Below are 27,816 nucleotides of genomic sequence, written 5' to 3' on the forward strand. Positions count from 1 at the left end.
GGAGTGTTGAGCAACCGGCGCAGGGAACCTGTTTTCTCGCTGCTCTGTTTGGATTGGCAGCGCTGCATTAGGAGTGAAGCTCCTCACTCACCGTCCCGCTCCCCCGTCACAGAGGGCGGCTCTCTGGCTGCTCTTTACGCATCATTATAAATGCTTAACGCCCTCCCTCTGCGCGCACTGTCCAGCTCTGCCGCCGCGAGCCCTCACCGTCTGGATCTGTGCTATAGTTAGACAGGCTTCAATGCCACACGCCGACAGGCTGCAAAGGTTGAGAGTTTGAATCCTCACTTTTTCTTTTTCTCGTCGTTTTTGGGGGTTATATTTTTCTCCTCTGCTTGGATACCGCTGACTTAGGCATTGGATATGAGCACACAGGATGGTGACAACCCCTTTCCTCCCCGTAGAAGTAAAATAAAATAGGCTTTCACACAACACTGGATTTACTCCTGGCGTTCCATATGAAGAAGTCAAAAGTAAGTGCTCGTTTTTTTTCCATTTTGCTCCTTTTTTCCAACTTATGGGGGACTGTTTGATCTGTGGGGTGGCGCAGAGCTGCAGGACGCGCTTCTGCTGCTTTCAAAGTTTGTGAAAATCCACATTCAGCTGAGTGTGGCTGATATTTCCACCTCAGCGCTGCGCGTTGAGTTTGCGTAATGACTGTTCCAAGCTGTGAGATCGGCGCTGCGCTTCTTCTAAAACTGCCTACAGTTTACAGTTTGTTGAGGGCTGCGAGGTGTTAAACCTGCTCACCTCGCACTTTGCGAAAACACTCCACCTGTTTGGAGTTTATCCAGCTTGAGCTGCATCCACGTAGTCCGTGTTGCAATCCGCAGATCCCCCGGATCAATAACTTCACAGCGCCTGTGCGTCTCTGAATTCAAGATTTACACTCACAGGATTCTTCAAATCTGTGCATGAGCGTGTGGGAAGTTGGGGGATATCAGAGCAGTGTTCGCCAGGATGCAACCTGCGCTTTTCTCAGATTCAAATCAGATTATGCCTCACTGTAGTGATGGAAGGTGTTATTGATCAGGTCTCAAACCAGGTCAGGGTGTCACCAAGTGCGTCCTGACCACGTTTCTGCTCCTAACGTGGCTTCAGTGATAATTGCGCAGAGGATTGGAGGATTGGAGTCCCTGTCAGGCAGCCCTGCAGGCTCCTGCTCCACAATCAGAGGGGCTCCTGTCTGCGTTAAGATGAGGAGGGCTCCAGGGCCAGCTTAACCTCCTCTCCTCGCATGCCTGACATGAAATGCAAAAAAGAAGACAGAAGTCTCCATTTCTGGAATCTAACGACAGCTGAGATTTTATCTCTGCAGCATGTGATTGTCTTATGGTGACTCTACATTTTCCAAAAAGTCTCCCTTCCTCCTGCTGCACCACTCTGTGCCATCCACTCCATCCTGAAAACTGATTTATGCAGGTAAGAAGGTGTGTAAAGACTAAATTAAGTCAGGTTTAACCTGCATTACATCCCCTAGGCTGTTTGACTGAGCCCTTTCCTTTGCTAATCTGCGCCTCGCTCTGCATGCCATCATTAATTACACTCCTGCTTCAGATGTAAACATGCTAAACATGAGTGAGTGACATATCACAGGGTGTGTGTGTGTGAGCCCCCCCTGTGAGTGTGTGGATCTTTGAAGTCTCCTGAAGGATGGCTGCTGCTTTCTGCAGCCGTGAGTTGCGCTCTGCGTCTGGCAAGCGCTCATGAAAACCAGCTTTCATCTGGTTTAAAGCTGCTGCAGCTCCCGGTGCTGCTCAGTGTCACATCAGCACATGTGGAGGAATAAAGTCATGCATGTAATCCGGGCTGCTGGGGCCTCGAAGTTGCACTAATCTGTTTATTTCTTTAGCTTCAACTCAAAATGTTACAAAAAAGGAACAGTTCGCTCAATCTTTGGATTCTTAGAAGCGCTTCCAGGAGGTGTGTGTGTTTGACAGAGCATCTGTGTGAGAAAGCAGGAGAGCGCGGCGTCTTCGCACCTCCACAGGACACTTGGCACCAGTAGGGAGCGCTAGTTTTCTGAAGCCTACACAGAGATGCAGCGAGCAGCCACCCTGGAGAGCCTGTCTCATCTGAAACGCGGCGTTATTTACTGCTCTAATCTCTGCTTTTGACTCCAGGAGCTATTTAGGACATTCCTCTCCTGGAGAAGAAAGACAGGCCAGATGAGTTTTAAGTACGGGGTTTGATTTTGAAAATTCAGCCTGGAGCGAGCAAAATCAGACTTTGAAATCTCTAAAATAATGTTTCAGAATGAGAAAACTGCAGATGAAGCATGCTACAAACATTAACTGAGGCAAATTTGTCGGTTAAAGCTCCACAATGCAGATTTAAAGCTCTTAATCGCAGGTTTAGCTTTGTGGAAGTGGTTTGAGATCCAGATTAAACCACTTCCTCCTCATGCACAAACGTTTTGGTATCCGCAGCAGTGATGCTGAAAGCTCAGCTTGTGGAGCAGACCCTATGACTTGTGTTGTAACCACAAGTTATCCAACATGAATGAAATGAGATTACAGCGTGTTTGAATGAGTCAGATCTTCCGCTTACATGTTTCCAGATGCTTCTACGGCAGAAAACTCAACACAAACTTTGCAGAAACTGGCACACGAGGTGGTGTTCGATCTCGTCGTGATTTCTCGATGTTCTGTCAAAGATAGCGCAGGGTTAGGAGGATCATTCACATAAATTCAGAGTCACATGAATTCGATTTCTTTTGGGGAAGTTTCTGGGGGAGTTTGTCATCCAGAAGGTTGACTCTGTCGGAGAGCGCTCCTGTTTTTGTCTTTAATGACAAAAAGGAAATCAGTCGAAGAAGTTTGCTTCTCTTGTCAAAGTCTGAATGAATGATACCCTGAGTGTCCAGTTTAAAGCATTTCCTTGCGATACAGAGGCTACATTCATTTTGAATGGGATAAATCTGAGGGTTTTTTTAAAAGACAACCTGACTATAAAAAATGTGAAACTGTTATCAGGAAGAAAAACTTGATTAAAGTCTCTTCTGATCATACAAACTCACTGAAGGCCGTGCATTCAAGGAAAGTTAGCACAGCTTCACCAATGTTTCATTTTGATCCATTTTAACTCGATCTTACTTTTGTTTGTTGTTCTCCCTCATTTTTATTGTGCTTTTGTTCTTTTAAATAAAATAATATTAGTATTTTTTATTTGAATTATGAGATCAGATAGAAATATAAGTCCTGTGAGTTATGGAGGAGTCTTAAAGTCACAGTGGTTTCCATAGAAACAGGATTTTAGCTTCGTGGAAATGAGGTCCAAGAGACTCACTGCCCTTTTTGAAGCCACGGTACAGGTGTCGGACTCTCACCTGATTTCTAACACACGTTATAGCCAGAAGTCGCAAAAAGACTCGATAAAGAAATTCAAGGAACACAGCGAAAAACCTGAAATCTAATCAAGTGTTTTTGTCTCGTTTTCACAAAAAATTGTCGTTTTATACTTGATTTGAGCCATATTCACCTGACCAGTCCAGAAAAAAAGTGTTATTTCAAGTTATTTAAAGACAAAAATGAGGTCTGAATTATTTGTAACAAATAAAAAAAATAACTAATAAAATAAGAGAAATTCAAGTCTTAGGACAAGTTTCAGTAATTAAACTTGAAATAAGACATTTTCCTTGACTGGTTGGGTGAACGTGGCTTGGATTGAGTCTAAAAAGACATTTTCTATTAAATATAAGACAAAAACACTTGGTAAGATCTCAGTTTTTGCAGTGTATCCAGTAGCAGTTACAAGATGAACATGACATAACATGAAATATAGTAACAAATTGAGGCGCAGATGGCGTAGCGGTTCAGGTCGCACCCCATACCCCCAAACGTCAGACGTCGGAGAGAGTGCAGATCACGTCAGTATTGGGTCTGTCCGTCGAAGACCATACCTAGACGTCAGAACAACGTGCAAAATTGGAACAAATTCTGACATCTAAATCTGACCTTTTTTTGGACGTTGTAATGAGGTTCAGCAATTGGATATCCAAAGGTTAATCTGATCTCCATAAGACGTCTGAAAAAGACGTAGTAAAAACTTTCATTTTGCACCTTCAGGAGACCTGATTTAGACGTCAAATAGTATGTTAAATTTAATGTCACATTGCGCCCTCGAGAGGGTGGCCCAGGATCGGGTCCAGCCTGTGGCCTGTTTCCAGCATGTTGCTCCCCACTCTATCATTAGAGATGTGAAGAGCCCAAAAAAAAACTTAAAAAAGGAAAAAAAAAGGAATAAATTGTAACAAATTAACAAAATAAGGCTGATGCCCCTCCCACTTGCCCATTCATCAATAGAAAACTATACTTTGATAAAAAAAAAAGGAATGTTCATAACCTGTACAAAATAAGAACAAGGATGTTCGTCATTTTGAAATCACCTATAAACAGGGAAAGATCTGTTCTGGAGTTGTTGAAAGATTGGCCAAAACAGTTTTTTTTTTCTAAACGAAATGTCGGTTTCAGACTCCTCTACTGACTGTTTTTTAAAAACGTGACAAGTTTAGCGACTTTTCTGGAGTGAGGGAAGCTCATTTGTATTCCTGATTATATTTACAGTGTTCTTAACGAGGAGTCAGAGAAAAAAATCCATCCAGATCAATATCAAGACTTTTTTGTTTTATGGTTATTAAACCGCAATTTTTTCTTGCTCAAAATTTGTTTATTATTATTATTATTATTATTATTATTATTATTATTATTATTATTAATTTATTTATCATTATTATTATTATTATTATTATTATTATTATTATTATTATTATTATTTTTTAATATAATTTAAGTCATTTGTTTGATTTTTTCTTTATAAACTGGGTTGGAAAAAAAGTTACCGCTTGTCTCCAGCAGGGGGCTTTTTTTTTCTCTCTTATCTAGTAATGTGATGTCAGATCCCTGGATAAATCCTGAAAACGGACTCATGATGTGCATTTAGGGGGGAAAATATGGCTCCTGATATTAGGGGTGGGAGAGAAAAGTCAATATATCGGGATTTTTGTTTGACAATATCAAAATCGAGATTCTTTGGCAGAAAACTTTTTATTTTTCCAAAGTTTTTGTTTATAAACTGGATTTGAAAAAAAGCTACCACTTTTCTCCAGCAGAGGGCTAAATGTTGTATTTTTTTACAACCGTCTAGTAATGTGATTACAAATCCCTTGATAAATGCTAAAAACTGACTCACGTGATGTACACTTTTGGGGAAAATATGGCTCCTGGTACTAGGGGTGGGAGAAAAAAATCAATATCGATACATCCTTATTTTTTGTTGGCAATATCAAAATTCAAGTTCCCACTTTTCTCCAGCAGAGGGCATAATTTTTCTCTGACTCACGTGATATTCATTTTATGGAAAAATATGGTTCTTGATATAGTCTGTAGACGTTATCATCATCGTTTAACTTTTTCACATGGTCTGGTGTTAAAAAGCAAATGAAAATCATAACAATCGGAAATATCCAGAAATCGCAGTTGAATTGAATTCGTACCCCAAAGATCGTAAAACAATCAAATCAGGCGAAAAGCATTTCACTTTTTGTCTATAATAGATGTTGTTCGTCTTTCCCAAAGTGTCTATGACGATTGGATGCAAATTAGGCAATGACATCATTTAGCGAATTCTCGGACAGCCAATAGCTACTTTCCTTTCCTTTGCTCATATTTAAGGTTTCGTTCGCCAATATTTCCACACAGTTTCCCCCTTTCTTTGCGAAACAAGCCAAGTTTTGTCGTTATCATCTGATTTTTGCAGAGGTTTTGCACTTGCCAATCCTACTCTAAGACACTTTCCTGGAGTTTCGTATTAAAAACCCAGTTCGTCAGCTGGAAATGCTGTGTTCTGGGGCCAACAGTCAGCACTTTTAGGTAACTCTTTCAGGCTCAGACTCAGCAGGTTGCACAGTTTCACATCTGCCAAGCGTTAGATCTGAAGCACAAACTGTCCACGCTTTGAAAAGAGAAATCTAATAACAAAATTTAGAGTCTGGTTTGAGAAATTGTTACAACACTTTGCGCTCCTTATTGGATCCAGAGGGAAGCGGTGGAGTCAGGAAAGAGCAAGAACAGTTTGGTAATCTCTCACTGGCTCTAATGAGGCAAAGCAAACATGCTTTTATAAGTGGATTTATTTATTATGTGTCTGAAGACAGAAGCTGTGGTAGCTGGACAGCACGCTCGCTGCTGCTGCTGCTGCTGCTGCTGCTGCTGCGCCCCCGCTTTATGTCTTTACATGAGGTTAAGTAGAAGAGAGTCTACATTAAGCTGTCTGACGGCTGTAAATCCTCGTGTTTAACGGCGGTTGAGCGCTAATGTGGGGAACACGAGCCCACCAAGAACTCGCTGGATGAAAAACGTCAGAAAAGGCCTCGTGGGTTTACATCGTCAGGAGCAGAAAGACGGGAAACACGGCTTTAGGAATGTTTATAGATCTGTGAAGCGTGACGCTGTGCCACTGCTGCATCAGCTGCAGGAAATACAAACCAGATTGGCGCTGGGATTTACGAGAGCTGTTAATCCCTTCTTCATTTATCACTACGCCTTTTACAGCCCAATGTTAGCGACAACACCGAAAAGGGAAAGGATGTTAATTTCCTCTTTTACAGCGCTAATCAGCCAATCAGAAGCTGACTCCTGTTGTGCTGTTTCATGCTGCTGTAAAGTGAATATCTGTGGGTTCAGGGTGTGGCTTAATGTGGGCTGGGGGAAAGTGCGGCTCCGGCTGCTGTGTTGGATAAGAGCGTGCAGTAAAACAAACTCAAGAGGATGTTTCTGATTTTATGGAAGGAGGTGATTTCAGGTCCAGTTACTGCCCGTGCTCCAGATTTGTGTTGCTTGCTTGCTTTTCAGATTAAAACGGGGTAATCCAAAGGGGATCTGACAGACTCAGAGCGCAGGTCGCACAAGTTTTCATGTTAAATATCCTCCTCTGCAGTCCCCAGAGAAACCCAACACCAAAATGAAACCAACAGCTGTTTTTTTCCTTTAAACAATGAAGCGCTCACTGTCTCTTCTGATTAAACTCCCGGTCTGTCATTGTCCTGACTCTTCTAATCAACTGGATCAACTTTCTAATTTACAGCAGCTAAGCAGAGCCAAACAAAGCGCTTTCTGTTTGTGCCTGAGAAGTTGACATTGTGGAGATTCACAGCCGTCAGAGAGCAGCTGATATCGTTTTGAATTTGAACTTTTTTTTATTGATTGATTGATCTTTTTATGGTCAAGTTTTTCATGAATTACAGCCCTCTGACTCTCCAGTCTTTCAGCCATGAGAGGCAGCAGTGAGGTGCGTCACCGGGATTTATCGCTGGGGTCAAGACTTTCCCACGGGAGATCAGATTTTTTGCTCCATGGACTCTAGTTTTATGGATACACATTTGGGTTTTCACAGCATGTTAAGTCAACTTTAGCAGTCAGTTAAATACAATAGTGATATTTTACCCATAATGCATAGCGTCTGTGCTGTAGAGAAGGCACCAAACATTAGCCAGGGCTGTTTCCATCAATAATGCTCTTCTAACTGGATGTAACCAAGGTGGGGCAGGATCCTTTCACATTTGAAATGAATTGGTACCGGTACTCGTCGGTACCAGTTTTTAGTACTTTTTTGTGTTAATATGGCAAAAAATATCAATTTATCTAATAATAAAATGTTATTCAATACAACCATGTAATGCTGTGTTCATGTCCAGCATGGAAAATCTCCTACTCTTCCACTCCCTCACAGTCACAAGGATGCGTTTAAGTACCTAAACATGGTACCTTTTGATTTTACGTGAATCAATACCCAGCATAAAGTACCTAACTTGGCACACATCCCTAGTTTATATGGATATAAATATAAATTTGTTTGTAATAGAATCTTAAAGTTTCCCAATTTAACATCTATTCTTCAGTATGTAACCTTGCAATGCTGCGTTCATGTCCAGAATGGAAAATCACCTACTCTTCCACTCCCTCACAGTCACAAGGATTCGTTTAGGTACTTGGTACTTTTGTTGAAGATTGTTACGGCCACTGGGAAAAAAAATCATGATAATAAAAAGTCATATATGTGTATATATATATATATATATATATATATATATATATATATATATATATATATATATATATATATATATATATATATATATATATATTTTTTTTTTTTTTTTTTACAATTTTTTCCTGAGAAAAAAAGTCAAAATTCTAAGATTTAAAAAAAGTAATTTAAAGAAAAATGTGACTTTTTTTTCCAGTGGCCCTGATCCTCTTCCATATACTTCAGACAGGACCCGCTCAGTACCCAGTTTGGTTCCCATCCCTGAACCAAGAACAAATGGCATCTTGTCCTGGCGTTGCATGGCACCATTCCCGTTACCTGGCATGGGTAGCTAGCTGGGTGACATGGCTAACTAACTATGGCTGCTATCATGTAGCTAATACAACCGTCTACAACAGTTTCCAAAACAACCTCAAGGACCAACATGTTCATCTTCTAGAACTATTGAAACAAAATGCCTTCATCCAAAAGTTTATTAACACTTTGTTTTGACCTGCACACAAAGAATTACGGGATATTTTGGGCCATGAAGAATGTTCCAGCCTGCATCTCTGCATTTGTTGAGTTTGTTTTGTCCCTGCCTGTACAGGAGGCAGGATTTGGGGTACATGTGGCTTTAAAAGTCCTAAAGGCTGCTGCACAGTTTGTTTTTTTCTTGATCTTCTGAATCAGGTTGACCTGTTATTGGTTGGGTGTATAATCTATTCAGTTATATTGTTATTTATGTAAACATTTTTTGTAATTTCATATTATTGTATTTTTTCCCTTTTTTCTTTTTTTCTTTTTTTTTCTGTTTTATTTTCCCTTTTTTTATTTTTTCTGTTTTTATTTTTTCTGTATTTTTAATGTTTTTTTTTCTTTTTCTTTTTTCTATTTTATATTCCTTTTTTCTTTTTTCTGTTTTTTTCATTTCTTTCTTTTTTTCCCTTTTTCTGTTTTTTTTCTTTTTCTTTTTTTCTGTAATTTTTAATGTATTTTTTTTCTTTTTTCTGTTTTTTTTATTTCTTTTTTTTCCCTTTTTCTGTTTTTTTTTAATCTTTTTTTCTTTTTCTTTTTTCTTTTTTTCTGTATTTTTTTTTTTATTTTTTTTTATTTTTTTTCTGTCTTTTTTTCCCCTTTCAATTTATATGATGTGAAAATGAAAATTTACAAGCACAATTATTGTTATTATTATGCATCTTGAAAATCTAAGGATGCTGGATGCTCGAGCCCAGGACAAGTGGACTTTTGTCAGATATGTTGTCAGCTTTTGTGATCCATTCAAATGTAGCTGTATTCAACAAAAAGTGCTCCAGTTGGACGTTTTTTCTGTCAGAATTAAAATTACAATGTAAGGTAACAGGAGGAAGAATCAGTCTTTGTACTTCCCTAACATGCTGCGATGTTTCCAAAGGACACGTAGGTTTTATTAGAGAGTTAATAACAGCCGATGAACGCCATCATTACACTCGGATGATTCCTGCTTCATCTGTGAGCAGTCGGGCTATTTTACCCCCTCAGGGCTACATGATGACACGTTGGCGTTTGTGTTGTACTCATACAGGACCTCGTACTATTTTTACGAGCACATCGCCTTACCCCGTCATCTGACTCAGTGTTTGCTGCTGGAGGGCACTGAGACTTTGATTTATCCCAGCTCTCGCGGAAATCTTCGTGCCTAAATGTACAATGTCTCTGAGGTTTGGAAAAACTGAAGTTTACACATGATCAGGTTCTCTGAGCGTAAATAATACATTAGTCATCCGTGCTTCTTGAAAAGTGCTGCAGATGTAGACGTTGGGTTAAATTTAACAGCGCTGCTTTATGTTGATGATGCTGTGCATGTAGAAAAAATGTCTTTTAAGTTATTTAAAGTGAGGTCTGAATTGCTTGTAACACGTAATTTCATTGGTCGATTTATTTTTACTTGTTACTATCACTTCAGACCTCATTTTGTCTCAAAATAACTTGACATTTTTCTGGGCTTATCAGGGGAATGTGGCTCATATAACGTCTAAAAAGATATTAAAAATGAGACGAAAACACTTAAGATAAGATTTCACTTTTTCCAGTTTGTGTGCTACTTCTGTGTATCTCGATAGACTTTCTTTGAAACTGGATTAGCACAGTTTGTAAATGGTGTTCCTTCACCACTTGTTTCTTGGGTTTGGAGCTCGGAAACTTCCTTTGAGTCAAGATTGAGGTTAAGATTAAAAGAAACAAGGTTTTTATTTCAGGGAATCTGAGAGAGCTCATTAACGACCCAGGAGTAGGGACGGTGGGATCGAAGGATCTGTGGCTGATCTATAACAACAAATCTATCAACATTCTCTAGATCACAAGCCTCCAAAACTGCACTGTGCAAGGAGATGCTATTCAGCTTCTGCGCCTGTTTACATACGGGTAGTATAGCGTTAAATTCAGCACTTATGAATCTGCTTAAAGGAAATCCATCATTTTTATTGTTGTATTTCTAAAACAGAAAATGAAAGGAGACAAAGGATCTGTAGTGAAACCAAAGCTCTGATTCAGCCGTGCTAAACGTGACCCAGTCTCTAACATAGTGAATCACTGTGATCACGAGAATCCGCCGAGTATGTCGACGTAAATGCGCTCAAATAATGTTAGTCCGAGTGATCCGGCCGCAAATTAAGAAAATGCATCCGTGAAATCGTTAACACACAGAATCCAACACATGACCCCCCTCAGGCTGAGGGAACAAAGACGGCAAAGATCCCACACAATGCTGGTTTTCAGCTTAAAGCTAATGAGTTATACTCTCTAACATCAGAGATGACAAAGAGGCCCGAAGAGGAAAGCAGTGATTCTTCATTAGAAACTCCCGTTTCACCCCTCCTGAGCTCACTGGGACATTCATCATAAATAAAAGCACACTCAGTCATTGTTTGGTCTCGTGTGTGTTGAGCCAACAGTATAATTGATTAATGAAATTGAAATAACTGGCCTACAGGCGAGGTTTAGTAACCTCAGCCATGAATACCTTGCTTCAAATCACAAGATCATAACTTCATTCCTTTAACATCATTATTTATTCTGAAATCCCTGCAGGAACAGAGTTGTAGCTTTTCAGTTAAAGGGTGAAAACCTGTGAAGATAAACAATTGGTCCTTTGCAAAACTTAGATTTCTTCCTTCATGTCCGAGCCAAATTCCCCTCCTTGAGTTTGTGCATATTAACCAGGTCTGTCCCTGCGGTTTGCAAGGTGTGTGTGTGTGTGAAAGGAGTGTAAAGAGGATGTGAAAACACTTTTCCATTCCAAGGAAAACATCAGAGAGCGTGCGGACGTTTCATCACCTCTCGCGCCCTTTGCTTTTGCAGATTTCCTGTTGGGACACCAGAGATTAATTCTGTTACTTTATGGTTGAGTTCACCTTTTTTACACTTGGGAAGGTCTTTAGTGAAGGATGGTGATAAAACTACTGCTTCTTCTCAAACAACACTCCTTGAGATAACATCACCTCCCTGACTTTAAAATCGTAAATCTCACCTCAGACTTTTCAAGCTTCTTGAAAGATTTCCGTTCCATTATTCTCCCCAGACTCCAGCCAACATTCGGACCACACTTGTGTGCGTGTGGTCTCATTCAACACCAGGAAATGTTTCTGTGAGCTCATTCTTACTTTGTTGGATAAATCATTAGAGAACTGTTAACCCACTTTAAATGCATCATTAGCCACTGCTGGATGTGTTAGCCCCCCACTTATGTGTTAACACCAGCGCCATGATGGAGATAAACTGCCTCTGGGGTCAGTGGGGGTTCACAAAAATAGTTTTTTTGAATTAAAGTCTCTAAAGAAAAGAAGTCCTAAAAATTGAAATTGGGAAAAAAAAAGGAAATAACTTTAAAAATTCTTAATACAAGATATTTTTAGAAAATTAGGTAGGTTATACAACACTTCAATATATGTAAAGTACATAACAAAAATTAAGTTGTCATAACTCATTGTAATTGAACAGACAAAATGCTTTTATTTTATTTTACACACTAAAATTTTGTGGGCTTAGCATTTTTGCATATAAATATATATATATATATATATATATATATATATATATATATATATATATATATATATATATATATATATATATATATATATATATATATATATATATATATATAATTTGCAGTAATCATAATTTTAATATGTGCAACTGATATACTTGTTTTTTGTTTATACCGAAATGCAATATATGTACATATATGAATGTATATATATATATATATATATATATATATATATATATATATATATATATCATAATTATAATTATCATAATATATATCATAATTTTAATATGTGCAACTGATATGCTTGTTTTTTGTTTATACCAATATATATATATATATATATATATATATATATATATATATATATATATATATATATATATATATATATATATATATATATATATATATATATTTATAACATTAAAGCAACATTTGAAATGAAAAAAATATTGTTTTTTAAAATTCATATACACATATAAATCATTTGCTATAATCCTTATTCTAGTACGTGTTACTGATATATATATATATTTTGTTTTTACCTAATAGAAACAGACTTTTTATTTTCATTGTACAGATTCCTGCAAAATCAAATGGTATCATTATTAAGGACCTGAACGCATCATTGTGACTATGATGGAATGGAAGAGTAGATGATTTTTCACGCTGGACATGAACACAGCTTTGCCAGGTTATTTATTAAGAAATAAATATGTTAAATTAAAAACTTTAAGATTTTATTGTTTAACAAATTGATATTTATTACCACACAAACACATAAAAGTCCCGAAAATTGGTACCGTTGGGTATCGATACAGATTACCAGGTACTGTATCATTTGAAATGTGAAAGGTACCCATCCCTACCGTTGTCTGTCCTGTCTGTACTGGAGCTACGCTCAGACATCCACAACAATTATCCTCTTCGGCTCTTGTAAAGGGACCATCAAACACAACCATCATATTTCCCCTAAAACAAACATCTCTTTTTTTCTGAAAGTGCTCAGTTAGGACTCATGAGCATCCAGGTATCAGTCAACGAGGACAGATGGTGTTTCGTAGCTTGGCGTGGTCATGGACGACCAGCAAGTGAGTCACCTCGAAACGTCCCTTGATATAAGTTAGTCCTCCTGAGCAGTGGAGAATCATGTCTTTGGCCTTTGGGGGACCAGAGTGTTTGTTTTGCAAGTGGTGTAGTCAGGGATACTAATACCTTGGCTTTGGTTTCTGCCAGTACTGATGCTGATCTAATCAGACATAAGCCTCAACCCTTGTAACGTCCTCCCATGTGCCGTTCACCTTTGTCCTCTAGGGTCAGGAATGACCCCAGAGGAGTAGAAATTGTCAAGTACTTGTTGGTAAACACAACATTCAAACTGGGCTCCTCCTCCTTGGCTCAGTGCCAGCAGCAGCACACACCCACAGCCTTCAAACGAACACACTCAATAGCCCAGCAACCAACTGTAGCATCGTGTTTCTACGAGTTCCGTGCACCTGACTTGGCAAGTTAGCACATGCTAATCACAGGTATTTGACACATACCTGGTTAGCAGAAAGCTAACTCACATCCACTATTGTAGCTGCTCAGAGTTAGCTTCTCCCACTTGCTATCATCAACACACAAAGTGACTTGCACACAAAAACATTCTGAAACAACTAAAACATCAACATCCAGACAGAGGAGGGGAGGTTGAGGCAGATGCAAACACTGACACACATGTTTAGAGGCCCATAGGAGACGGTTGAGCAGGATTATTTCTGTAAAAGTTGATATTTTAGAAAAATCCTGCAAACTCTACCTTGAAATTCAACCTATTGCCACGATTTTTAACCTTAATATGAGGATGAGAGTGAGAGTGAGAATTACATATTGATGAGTTGAAGCTTTGTCAGCTTGAGTTGAATGGATCTGCTCAATGGATCGTCCCTTTCCCCCAGATATCTGAACCCAGTATCAGACTGATACCTGATACCAGGATTGGATCAACGATAGTGGATCTTTGGACTGTAAACGAAGAGCAGCACTAAGACATTCTTGGTCTTTAGACTCTCCAGTAATTGGTTATTGATATCTGCCCCTGGAGGCAAATGAAGGCTGGATTGACTGGAGTCTTAGATTAGATCTGGCCTCTGCACAGAGAGACACTCAGCGAAGGAATCGTTGCTCATGGGGTGGTCAGAGTGGTTCGCCAGATCCGTGTGACTTAAATGCTGTTTACAAATATGAGGAATTATTGGGATCATACTGCTCACACCATGAAACCATGATGCATTCAGGGCTTAATATTGAAAACATGTTTTATTGTATTCAGAAGTGTCTGGGAACCAAACTCTTGAAAGCAGTTCAGAGGTGCTGTTTGCCACACACCCTGGTTATTGTGAACAGACGTTTGTTTCGTCGGCCTCCGTGGCTCAGTGAAGGATTTCGCAGCTTCCAGGAGCTTTCATGTTCCTCTGCATTGTGTCTCTGTGAATACGAAGAAGTGTCGACAGAACCGTCGTGGTTCTGACTAATGCAGACTAATTGTCTGGCTCCTCTCCATTACCTTGAAGAGTGTTTTGTGAGTGCCAGCATCTGTAAGTACACCTCAGCAGACGGCAGACTGAATGTTCTCGGATGCTAATTTGATTTGCACTTGAAGCCTCTGCTCACTTGAAGTCTGCTGTCTGGTCTTTGTTCTTTTTAGCCTCTGTGTTTCTTCTTTTTAACAGTCCTCAAACACTTTACAAGAGCTGTTTTGTAACATGTACTGAAGGTGAGGGTTTGATGATGACGTATGTTGTTGGATTCTTGGTAAGACAAAAATAAAGCTAATCTCAGGCATAAAAATTTGCACAACGTTTTCTCAGTTTTATGAGGCAGGAGTTGCTCTGAACACTGCCCTCTCTATCTGTGTGCTCTCCTTTAATCAAGACATGAAACATTAATACGTGAATGTGACCGGGGTTGTTTTTAATGGCCTGTGAACCTCTCAGAGTGAGAAAACAGTGTGTGTTTTTCCTTTGAGCTCACAGCCTGAAATGGTTGGAAACGCTGGCAAAGCCCAGAGAATGTAACTGGATCCACATCCAGGCCCCACAGTTTGGTTATCCTGTGAATAATCTGGGAATCCAAAACACAGTTTGGCTTTAAAAACATGCCAAACTTTTATTTCTCCTAGTTCCTTTTGTACGGTGGCTGGTAGGTGTCAGCAGATTTGCAAAAGCAGCAACACGAATTCAAAAGCCACAACAGAAGTTCAGAGGACAGTTAGCCGAACAGACACAGAAAAGTTGTGAGAGTAAGAAAATGATGAATTTAAAATAACAAATTTTACAAGGATATGACAAGGTGAGAGCCCTACAAAGCTAAATTTATCACAGATGAAGTCAAAAACAAAAATCATGTATGTACTTCTGCAACTTTTCGGTGTCCACTGCAATAACTAACCTCTTTTGACTTATGTTGTGTTGACCCTTTTTGTATTTAGGTTTTTTCTCATAAATTCTTGTTGCTTTTCCATTAGTGTTGTTGCTTTTTGCGTTTTTGTTTTTCCTTTTTGCATTTGTGTAGCAGCTTTTGCTTTTTGTTGTCAGTTTTTTTGCATTTGTGTTGTAGATTTTGCATTGGGGTTGTCACTTTTTGTATTTGTGTTGTAGCTTTTGCATTTGTAATGTGACTTTTTGCATTCCTGCTGCAGCTTTTGCATTTGTGATGTCACTTTCTGCATTTGTGTTGTAGCTTCAGTATTTGTTTTGTCTCAGTTTTTTGCATTCGTGTTGTTGCTTTTTGCGTTTGGGTTGCAGCTTTTTGCGTTTTTGTCTCAGTTTTTTGCATTTGCGTTATAGCTTTTGCATTTGTAATGTTACTTTTTGCACTCCTGTTCTTGCATTTGTGTTTTGCCTTTTGCATTTGTGTGGCAGCTTTAGTATTTGTGTTGTCACTTTTTGCAATTCTGTAGAAGTATTTTACATATTTGTTTTTGCTTTTTGTATTTGTGTTGTAGCTTTTTTTGCATTTGTGTTGTAGCTTTTGCATTTGTAATGTGTATTTTTGCATTCCTATTGTAGTTTTTTCATTTGGGTTGTCACTTTTTGAAGTGTTTTGCTGATTTGTTTTTGATTTTTTGCATTTGTGTTGAAGCTTCTGGCTTTGTGTTGTAGCTTTTGCATATGCGATGTCACTTTTTGCATATGTGTTGTAGCAACTGCGCTTGTGTTTTCACTTTTTGGCTCTCTTGTTGTAGCTTTTGCATTTGGTTTGTCACTTTTTGAATTTGTCATGTAGCTTTTGCATCTGGTTTGTCACTTTTTGCATTTGTGTTGTTACTTTTTGCATTTGAGTAGTAACTTTTGCATTTGAATTATGGCTTTTGCAAACCGTCTGTCACCCACCAGCTACTGTAATTTTGTGTCTTAATTACACAAACCAAATTCTGAATAACTGAGACAAAGGAGAAAAACAATCCTCCCTCCCGTCTTGGATCAAAGAACATCTGGACGACGACAGCAGTCTGTTTATTCTTTGCTGCTTTTATGTGTTCATCTGCCCCGTCTTTAATCCTCATTACGAAACATGGGAAGTAATATCACATGGCAAAATTCTAAACAACGATCTCAGGGAAAGATTAGGATGAAATATCCATCTCGGACAAAACAAGCAGCAGGTTGTCATGGCGGGCTAATGTCATGCAAGGCTCTGTGTTCAGCTTTTATGAGATTATGTGGTTTAAGAGGGCCACGAGGCCGGCGGTCTGGAGAGCCTGTTCAGCTAATGACGCCGCGGGTTCAAAGTGGTGGTGGAAAATGAGACGGGGGTAATCATCCTCAGCATCAATATGATGAGGGAGAGCAGGCTCGCAGGCTTTGGAGAGCTGGTAATGCACCTGACAATGACGGATAAGAGGATCCGGTTTGAAGAGCAGCACCTCGCCGCTCCTCTCCGTCTGGATTCAGCAGAAAACGTCCTTTTTGGGTCCATTTTCAGCCATTTCTCTTCATAATTCATCATCACAAGGTCACGCAGAGAGTGTCAGACAAACATTATAATAAGTGCGCTGGAGTCATCTGGCTTTCCGAGCTGCAGCTGTCTCCGCTTTGATATGTTTGGCTTCAGATGTGCTGCTCAGAGTCAATGAGCATTTTTCTAACTTGTAGGAACACGATCTGTTTGTTTGGGTTGGGTACTATTTAACCAAGATGTTTTCCCATATATCAGCTTGTTAAAACAACTCAGCTCACAACAAGACTTTTTTTTATTTCTGTTATTCACTTCAAAGCACTTTGTGTTTCTGGGGAATGTCTTACTGAACATTTAGAGGAGGGTTTAATCAGTAAATGTGAGTGTCAAACTGTTCATATTCAGGAGCCACGTTACGAAGCTGTACCCTCGGATGATGAAAGAGCAGCAGGAACTGAAAACAAACATTCCTGCTTCAGAAAATTCGTATTTACTCGACATGACCCGCTGTCCTGCATCCGTTTTTGTCTTGTTTTGCTTTTTCAGAGTTTTTTGGCTGAGATTTAATCTTGTTTTATTTTGAAAGAGCCCTGCCTGATATAAATGTTGTTTGGCCCTTCTGCTGCTTATCCTGTTCAAGGTCACAGATGTCTGGTCACCAGTCGATCACAGGACTGACACACAGAGACAGATGACCTTTCATGGGCATACTCACACCTACAGGCCTTTTTTGAGGTTGATGGTTCGAAAGTTAAACCCTGAGACACTCAAAACGCTGTAGTAAGCATGCCAGGCCTGTAGTTGGTGCTATAACTGTCTTGTCCAGAAGCTGCTGGAGTAAAGATGGGCTAATCATCTGGTGTATCAGTGAATGCTGTGAGCAGAAGTGGAGCAACAGATGCTCATTTTGTTTAAAAACATTCGAGATCTGGGTCCCAGAGTCCCATGAATGGAAATACTTAAAATGCTCACAAGTGTCCACAGAGAATGTGAGTTTATCCCACGCAGGTTAGGTGCAAAGGTCCAGCTTCTCTGGACGATAGGGGTGGGACAAAAAGATTGATGTATCATAGTATCAGAATTTTTTTGTTTAAAAAAATTTAAATGTTATTTGTTTTTGTTTTTGTCTTTTTTTATTTTTTATTTTTTTATTTGAGTCTTTTATTCTTCATGGTCCATAATTTTTTCAAAGTATCCTGTTAAATAATGTTTTTTGTTTTTTTAAATCACAATTTTTTTTCAATTTGAGTCTTTTATTTATCATAGTCCTTTATTTAAGAACTGAGTAAAGTAAGGTTTTTTTGTTGTTGTTCAGATTTTTTTTATTTCAGTCTCTTATTTATTAAAGTACTGGGTCAAACAATGTTTTTTTTTTTTTTTTAAGTCAAGTCTTTTATTTATCATAGTCCTTTATTTTTCAAAGTATCTGGTTGGTTAAATAATGTTTTTGGTTGAAATGTTTTTTTCAATATAAGTCATATATTTATTAAAGTCGTTTAATTATCTAAGTATCAAGTCAAATGGTTTTTTTTTTCATTTTTTTTTTTTTAAATATCATAGTCCTTTAATTTTCAAAGTATCTTGCTAAATAAGGGTTTTTTTTGTTCAGAATTTTTTTTATTTAAGTCTTTTATTTATCATAGTCCTTTATTTATCAAAGTATCAGGTTAAATGATGTTTTTTTGTTCAGAATTTTCTTTTTTCTATTTAAGTCTTTTATTTATCATAGTATTGTGTTAATTTTTTTTTTGTTCAGAATCTTTTTTTCAATTTAGGCAATTTATTTATCATAGACCTTTATTTTTCAAAGTATTGGGATTTTTGTTGAATGATTTTAAGTTGTTATTTTTATTTATTTATTTATTTATTTATTTATTTATTTATTTATTTATTTATTTATTTTTTAATTTTTATTTTATTTTATTTCATTTAATTTTATTTTTGTAATTTTAGTCCTCTATTTTACTTTTTGTAGCTGGGTTGAAAAAAAGTTGAGATGTCAGATCCCCTGAATAAATCCTAAAAACAGACTCACATTTGATGTTCATTTTTGGGGAAAATCATGCTCCTGACAGTCAGTAGACATCATCATCATTCAACTTTTTCACCTGGTCTGTTGTTGAAAAAAAATTAACGCAAAATAAAAAATATCAAAGATTGCAATTTGCAATTTGTGCAGCCTGAAAATCACAACAGAATCAAATCAGGAGAAAAACATGTCGACCCAGCTTCTCTAGACGATGGTTTGACGTTGGTCCTAACCATGTTTGGAGCAGCTACGAAGGAAGATGACGCAGGGAAAGCTAGCTGCTAGCTTTAGCTCAGGAGGAAGGACATTGGTTTAAGCATCAAGCTGCTGAATGTCACAGAAGATACACCCAACCCCAGCTCCAGGAGGCTGGCTCTGAGGGTAAACAATGGTGTCCATTTGACATCTTTGGTTAAATGGTCCCAGAGGACAGTCGGGTCTTCACCTCTCTACAAATCGCTGACCCCCTAAAACCACCCCCATTACAAATGATACCAAAGGCTCATGAAGTTGCTGTAAGGTTTTTGCTGCTTAACGTCATGTTAATCTGCTCTGATCTGCAGCTTTTCATAATGCCATCCCTTACAGCTTATCCTGCTTCTTTATGTTCCTATATTATTCAGATATAATCCAATGACAGCATTAAAAACTGTGACTAAGCCTGCACTCAGCCCGGAGCCATCGCTGTGTCACGGTTTCATGTGGACTCCTCAGAGTACAGGGCGACTGTGAAGTGTACGTTTTCCTCCTTCATTCAAGACTGTCTGTCATTTGGCCTCCATCCACAGCAGCTCAATAATCCATCTCCAGTCTGATCACACGTTTAACCCGACAAGACAGCAGTCAGTAGCAGCAGCAAACATCAATACTGTGGATGATTCATCTAGAGTTTTACAAAGTCCAACAGGAGTGGTCTAGACCAGGGGTCTGCAACCTTTACTTTCATAGGAACCACAATGCCTCAGCTCACCTGGATTAAGGTCATTTAGGAGCCACAAAATCTACTTAATCTTCACAACAAAGACAATAAAGCGTATAAGATTCTAAATATAAAGTGAAAGTTTAGTGAATAATTATCTAAGGAACACATTTTTTTGTTTATAAAATTGTGCATGTGATGTCTTTGTTTTTATTTCATTAAACTTGCAAATATTTTTATTTAATTAGAATATTTATTATGTCAAAAAAAAAATTTTGCAAATATTTCAGAAATTGTAAAAAAAAATCAAAATTCCAAAATCTTAAGAAAAAAAATAAAAAAAAACAAGATTTAGATAGTAACCAAAATTTCATAAATTCACCAAAAAAATTATAAATGTAATTTCAACACATTGCTTGATTTTCAAAAATTGTGAAAAAAAATAATAATAAAATTTGCAATTCAAAAAAAACCCACAGAATTGAAATAATTTGCCAAAATACAACAAAGATGCTTTTTGATGGAATTTAAGATTTTGCAAATCTTTGTAGAACCTCCAAAAAACTGAATTTTACTTCCAAAAAATGAAAATTAAAAAAAAATGGAATTTTCAAATTTGCCAAAATTTAAAAAATCTATTAAGTGTAACAATTCTTAAAGGAAAAAAAAAAGGAAAAGAAAAAAAAAGGAAAAAAAATTGTTTATAATTATCTAAAGGACAAGTTTTTGGTGTTTATAAAATTGTGCATGTGATGTCTTAGTATTTCATTTTATTAAACTTCTAAAACAATTTTTCAATTTAAGTATTTATTATGTCAAAAATTTTAATATATTTGCATGATTTTTCACAAATTGTAAAAAAAAAAAAAAAAGTACAAAAGCCAAAATCTTAAAAAAGAAAAAATCTAAAATTTAAAAAAGAAAATTTTAGATAGTTGCCAAAGTTTCATAAATTCACCCAATAATAAATTTTATTTCAACACTTTGCTTAATTTTCAAAAATTGAAACTTCAAAAAATTGAATTTGGTTTACAAAAAAATGAATTAAAAAAAAAAAACTTAAAATGGAATTTTCAAATTTGGAAAAATCTATCTATCTTAATCGTAATAAATGTTTAAAAAAAATGAAATTCCAAAAAAATTGCAAATTTTTTAAACAAAAACTACATTTAAAAAAAAATTGCCAATTTTTTTTTAAAAACATGTAAAATTTTCAAATTTTTTTTTGCAAAAATATAAAAAAGATTTGAAAGCTTAATTGCATTAGTTTATGCATATCTAGTGTCTTTAATCATCAGTATCATCTTTAAGAAAACAAAAATTCCCCCTTTCAATAATATCTTTTAAAGCTACAAGGAGCCACTGCAAAGCAGTCAAAGAGCCGCGTGAGGCTCCAGAGCCGGAGGTTAAAGACCCTTGGTCTAGACAGATCAATGCAGTGATTGCTGAGGGATCGCTCAGTCAGCAAAGGTTTTGTCTGAGTCCTTCAGAAGGTCTACTCACTGAGAACAAGTTCAGACAAATGAATGTTAATACTATGAGTGTAAATGTCAAAACAAGTTTTGGATGTGAGTGATTGAAAAGCACACATGATCAGTGAGTAGCTGTTAAAAAAACACGCCGTCCTTGGAGAATTACAAAAGTATAAACTTCTTTCCACCATCTGATCTTTGCCTTTCATATCTCAGGACCAAAAAAACAGGAAGTCTCTCAGCTCACAGTAAAGATCCCAGCACAGATACGTGTGCTGTAGAGCACTCTCAGAATATGCGATAACGTGTGATGCTCCCCCGAGGCCAATCTGCTCACCAAATGTTTTGAAATTCTGTTGATAAGTGTTTCAGAAAAGCCACATGTCAGCACTAAGAGCTCCAGAGAGATTTAAAGCCTCTCACAGTGAAAACTTTTGGCTTTTCCAACATCAGGAACACTTCACAGGCTGAGTGAGTCTCACAAAGACTCTAACATCTCCAAGGATCACATCCTGCTGTGTTTACTTGTCCCCTTTATGTTCCCACAAAACCCCACAGGGCTGACCGCAAGGTTAAAAATAATACTGACAGCAACGTGATGCTGTTTGACGTGAAGGCATTAGCAGCCACCACCTTGGTGATTCATCGGTTAAACAAACTCTGCGGGGATAAAACAGGGTAGTGTTAGTGAAAGTGTTGACTGAAGCTCCCATTCATTGAAAGCAGATGCAGTGAAAGTGACTTTGAAGCTATGAAATCAGTGTAAACATCAACCTTCTGCTCTGCTGCAGATTGAGGCCAGGTTTAGAAAGCTCCAAAAATCAATACTTCAAATCTAGCAGGCTAATAGTCAGTGTACATCTGAAAGATGGAGAATTGATGCCACATGAATCTGCTTCTCCTCAAGGCTTCTGTGCAATTTAATTCACTCTAATAAAACTGTCTCTGCTGAAGCCCTGAAAAGGAAGACCCTGCTAACACATGTCAGATCAGAGGACACACAAACAGACCAATGTGCTTTTCATGGTTCAATAAGTTTGGCCGTACAGGATCAAAAGTGTCACAGAGTTGGCATTTTGTGAGGTTGTCACTTTGCTTTAATGACCCAAGATATTCTCTATTGTGTTTTTTTTAATGGGTACTTTCTTCTTTTACTGCTCTGTTCATGGGAAGCTGGCAGCGATTTTTCCCAGTGTGCAAAATATTTGACTCGATTTGTGTCACATTTTTTGAAACCAACCTTTAAGAGTTTGCTGCTGTTGTTTGGTGCATGTACGAAAGATGAGAATGGCCATGGTTTTTTTAAATTTATTTATTTATTTATTTATATTCTTTGTATGCACTTATATTCATGTAGGTTTGATACAAGGAAGATTATTTTGTCTTGATAACCATTTTTTTTTCCTAATCTCAACATGGAAAAGGTATTGTTAATGACTAAATAAACATTAAATTGCTTTTCACATTACATTTCAGAGTTTTTTTCATTTTTGTATTTATAAATTTATTTTTACATTTCAAGGGTTTTTTAAAAATAATTTTATTTAATTATTTTTTAAAATTTTTTATTAACATTACATTTCAATGTTTTTTTTATTTTATTTATTTATCTATCTATATTACATTGCATTTTTAGTTATTTTATTATTTAATTATTTATTTTTACATTACATTTCAAAGTTTTTTATTTTTATTTATTTATTTTTTTAATTATTTATTTATCTTTTTTAACATTACATTCAGAAGATTTTTTAAATTTCTGTTATTGAATTATTTATTTCATTTGTTCATTTTTTTTTTGTTTTTACATCACATTTCAAAGTAACGGTAGGCTACATTTACGCTACCTTAGCTTAGCTGAAGTAGTTGTTTAAACAGGAGTTTTTCAGCCTCTCATTTGCTAACCGGTTGGCCCGTGACAAACCCAGTCAAGTAAACAAACTAGCATATAGTGAAGCTACAGTAAGAGCCAAGCTGGAAGCAGTTAGTGGCAGCTCATGTAGGTTGAAATCAGGACAAACACATTATTAGATGATTCTATATCATGAGAAAGCAATCTTTATGTCAAAATAATAAGGTAATAAGTTGGACGGGAGAATAGTGCCTCAATAAAGGAAAAATACATGGTCGCTTTGGAGCATTAAATGTTAAATTTATCATACAGTTTCACTAAAATTTAAGACACATCTGGGGAATAAGTGATAGAGTTATTCATCTCTTGGTTTGGAAGGTTAGTAGTTTGACCCCAGAAGAGTTTTTTGGACTAACACTGACGGCTGAAATACACTAGGTGCGTCGTCCTATTTGGCTCAATCAGGGTATCAGATCAGATAAGTCTCCATTCAAATCAACTGGTTCAGTTTTGTTGCGGTCTGGCTTGGTGTCCGGCAGGTAGTGGATGCTGGGGCTGTGACACATCAATTTCCCATGGGGAAAGATTGCGAGGGACAGGAATTGGTGCCCATTAACTCCTTAAATGAGGAGATCTTATTTTACTATCACCAGGTTTGAGTTTGGGTTTGAATGGAAATTATTGTGTGATGAAAATGCAAAAAGTCTCCCTGCTTTCAAACTGCAAACAAAATATTGTCATTTTGAAAATTAAAGCAAGTTAGAGCATGTAAAAAAAGTTCATTTTCAACTAAAAGTAATGAAACAATAACAAATTTATTTATTTATTTATTTATTGGTGCATTTATTTTTTTATTTATTGGTGCATTTGTTTTTTTATTTTTTATTAGTGTATTTATTTATTTATTTATTTATTTATTTATTTATTTATTTATTGGTGTATTTATTCATTTATTTACTTGTTTGTTTTTTTATAGGTGTGTTCATTTGTTTATTTTTTTTTTATTATTATATTTTTATTCATATCTTTATATCTATCCTATTTTCTTTTTCACCAGTCTTTCTGCTTTTTAATCTCAATAAGTAAATAAGTTGTGCACATGTTGAAATCAAGTCGTTGCAGAAATGAATATAGTCCAAAAGTGTTTCAAAATGGCAGCATGAGTCGAGCCCTTGAGCAAGCAGCCTGGTTCAAATCCACCATGTGTCACTCCCCACTCTCACCCTGTTTCCTGCCTTATCCTCTGTCCTGTCCTCCCCCAATTAAAAGCATAAAAAGCCCCAAAATTTAACTAAAAAAAAAAAAAAAAGAGTTGCAGTTCCTCTAGTGTCCACTTGAGGCTTGCGACAAAAGCTGATCTCTACTGGTTTGATCTGATAAGTCCATTTCTCTTTCACACACTTTAAGGAGGTTAAAGTTTATTTCTCACTCTTCACTTTTGAAGATGTTGAAGCTGGAAGCGTTGCCCAATGACGGGCACGGCCACGGACCAGGGACCTCCTCTGATAGACATCACAACCACTTTGTTGGTAGAATTGGATTGCTTCTGTGCATGCAGAGGCATTAATTTGATTTTCTCCCGAGGCCCGTGTGGAAAGCTTATCTCTCTCAGTCATAAATCTGTAAAATTATTCATCTGGATATTGACATTTTCATGACTTGAAAACTGTCATTCGCAAAGATTAAGCACCCTGGTAATTTGATAAAAGTATGACCAACGAATGACTAATGAATGACTCCAGACACATAGTTTTGCTTTGGCTGCCTGGTATAAATTGATAATCCTGTTTACGATGAAAGAGTATTTTGATTAGAGAAGAGCTGCCTCCAGCTGACCAACACGTCTCTGAGTTTCAGATTGTTTTCGGGGGTAAATGTCAAGTTTTGCTCGGCTGAACAACTCGTGACCTGATGCTCTGTAGGGTCGCTCATGGACGATGAATCACGCTTTAATGTGCACGTTTGGCTTTTCCTAATCTCTGTCCTCAAACATTGCTTTCTTAACGTCCCCGCCGGCTATGTAAAGATGATAAGTTTTGTGTATCTGCGGAAGCTGAATGTAATTGAATAACATCCCATCTGCCCTTTTACACAGAGCTTTTCCTTCGGCCTTTCCTGCCGCTGATGGATCATTGTTTCACCCTCTTCCTGTTGTGACTCTGTTTGACAAATATATAGCAACAGCAGGAACGTGGGTGTGGGACTTTGCCTCGGAGATTTGCAAATGACAAACCTAAATCTCTGAGAAGATGTAGGCGGCGAGGAGAAGTATGAATGTGTGCGATTGTTGCTGCAAACAGCGAGCGCTGGACATCAAACCGTGGCTTAAATAAACGATAGAGCACAATCCCGTCGTACTGGTTAAAGAGCCCTGAGATTAGAGGCGGCTCAGCCCGCTCTGATCTTTTTAACCCTCTCGCTGAGTGCTTTTTGTTGAGCACTCAAAGCTTTATTCACAAAAGTAGAGGCGCACTTTCAAAGTTGCAGAGTTGTGTTGGGTTGGGCTCTGACCCAGCTAATCTCTGCTAAGAGGAGAATTGTTAGTTTATTGCATAATGCGGTCAGTGGTGAGATGTCAGCCAATAAATATCAACCGTTAACGCGGAGTGAGACAAAGCAGCTTCAGTCCAGTCATGAGAAAAAAATCCTCTATTTCCTCATCCACCTCAGAGACACCTCTCTGCCTCTCTCGTGTGTTTACACTCACTCCCCTCCTGGAGGCATTTCTTGTCATCTTTGCAGTAATGCTTACCAGCTTGTCATCCTCTTCAGGAACATTTGCAAATCAAATTTGTGAACTTTTTTTAGCTTCTGCATTGTTCCCAGCTTTGTTTGTTCCCGAGCAGTCCTCTTCTTGGCGCGGAGCTTTCTACACTTGGCGCGTCGCCATCACCAACTGTCAATCTGCAAAATAGCTTGAAACCAAAAGCAGGAAGTCGTCCACGTGTTTGTGTGATGTTGTACTCATACGCATGGGTGACTGCTCCATTGTGCTACGGGTGGTCTCAGCTTCCATGAGGGCTGAGGGTTTGCATGGACTGGGGTCTGTGAGTGGGGTTTCTCTGCAGGCTGTAAGATCATGACCAGGGGTCTACAACCTTTACTTTCATAGGAGCCATTTTTCCTCAGCTCGTCTGGATTAAAGTCATTTTGGAGACACAAAATCTGATTTATCTTCACAATAAAGGGAACAAAAGGTGTATAAAGTCTAAATATAGTTGAAAAAAAATAGTAATTAATAACTTGTTTTTGTGTTTATAAAATTGTACATGTCCTAGTTTTTTATTTTTTTACATATTTGCAAACATTTTCTAAAAGTTGAAAAAAAATTTACGACAAAAATTTCAATAAGTTGCTAATGTTTTCAAAAATTTGAGATTTCACAAATCTGCCCATTTAAAAAAAATGTGATTTCAAAAACACTAAAAATTTTCCAAAAAAACCCCCCAAAACAAATGAAATTTATATATATATATATATATATATATATATATATATATATATATATATATATATATATATATATATAAAAATTTCATTTGTTTTTGGGTTTATATATATATATATATATATATATATATATATATATATATATATATATATATATATATATATATATATATACACACACAAAATTAAATCACTAGCAAAAATTTGAGGAAATTCAAATTAGTTGACATTTGCAAAAATGTCCAAAGAATTGTAGAATTCTTAATTTGTACTTATTTAGATTAGAAAAAACTAAAACTAAAAAAAAAGTGTTAAAAAAATGTAAGAGAAAAAAGAAGAAAGAAAGAAAATGGAAATATAAGAAATTGAAATTTGAAAAAAAATGATTTTATTTTCTAATTTCATAAATTTGCAAAAAAAAAAAAATTATAAATATAAATATCATATAATTTATAAAAAAAATTATATATTAATCATGGCATTTTAATCTTTTGCAAAAATTTGAAGAAATTCTAAATTATATGACATTTGCAAAAATTGCAAAAAAAAAAAAAAAGAAAAAAAAAGAATGAAATTGCAAATGCCTCCAAAAATTGAAAGCTCTATTTCAAGATATGATTCATAATTAGTTTAACAAAATTTTAAATCATGATTTCATTTAGTATCAGTGTCTTTAATCATCAATACCCTCTGCATGAAAATCAAAAAAATCTTTATTTTAGTGATATCATTATTCAAAAGCTACATGGACCATTGGAAAAAAGTCAAAGGGCCGCATTAGGGTCCAGAGCCACAGGTTGAAGATCTTTGATCATGACACATTTTTACACCCAACTTCTGCGCCTGAGCCATGCTCTTGGCAGGAAGAGTGTTTGGTACCTGAGCAAAAAGTATCAGGTTACTCTACATGACAGGTTCACACATTAACATCCAGGTTTCCTTCCTCCAAATAATTAAATCTAACTGTCAGGAACGGTTGCTTTTCATCCCGTGTAAACACAGTTGATGATATTTGATAGTTCCACAACAATAGCCTGCAAGTCACAACAACATGAACGGTTCCAACACCACAGTAACTGATCCAAAGTTTACATT

General features: G+C 36.9%; 1 protein-coding gene across 1 annotated transcript in view; it reads left to right on the forward strand.

The window, feature by feature from the left end:
- Positions 1-190: 190 nt before the first annotated feature.
- The window catches only part of kitlga (kit ligand a), a 44,700-nt gene continuing 17,074 nt past the window's right edge, over positions 191-27,816 (forward strand). Inside the window, exon 1 of the mRNA XM_074678308.1 lies at positions 191-473. Within this exon, the coding sequence (XP_074534409.1) occupies positions 459-473 (15 nt within the window). The 5' untranslated portion in view covers positions 191-458. The remainder of the gene's footprint in view (positions 474-27,816) is intronic.

The sequence above is a fragment of the Halichoeres trimaculatus genome, unplaced genomic scaffold, assembly GCF_033239565.1.
Source record: "Halichoeres trimaculatus isolate MK-OKI-2021-1 unplaced genomic scaffold, fHalTri1.1 fHalTri1_scaffold_10, whole genome shotgun sequence".
NCBI lineage: Eukaryota > Metazoa > Chordata > Actinopteri > Labriformes > Labridae > Halichoeres > Halichoeres trimaculatus.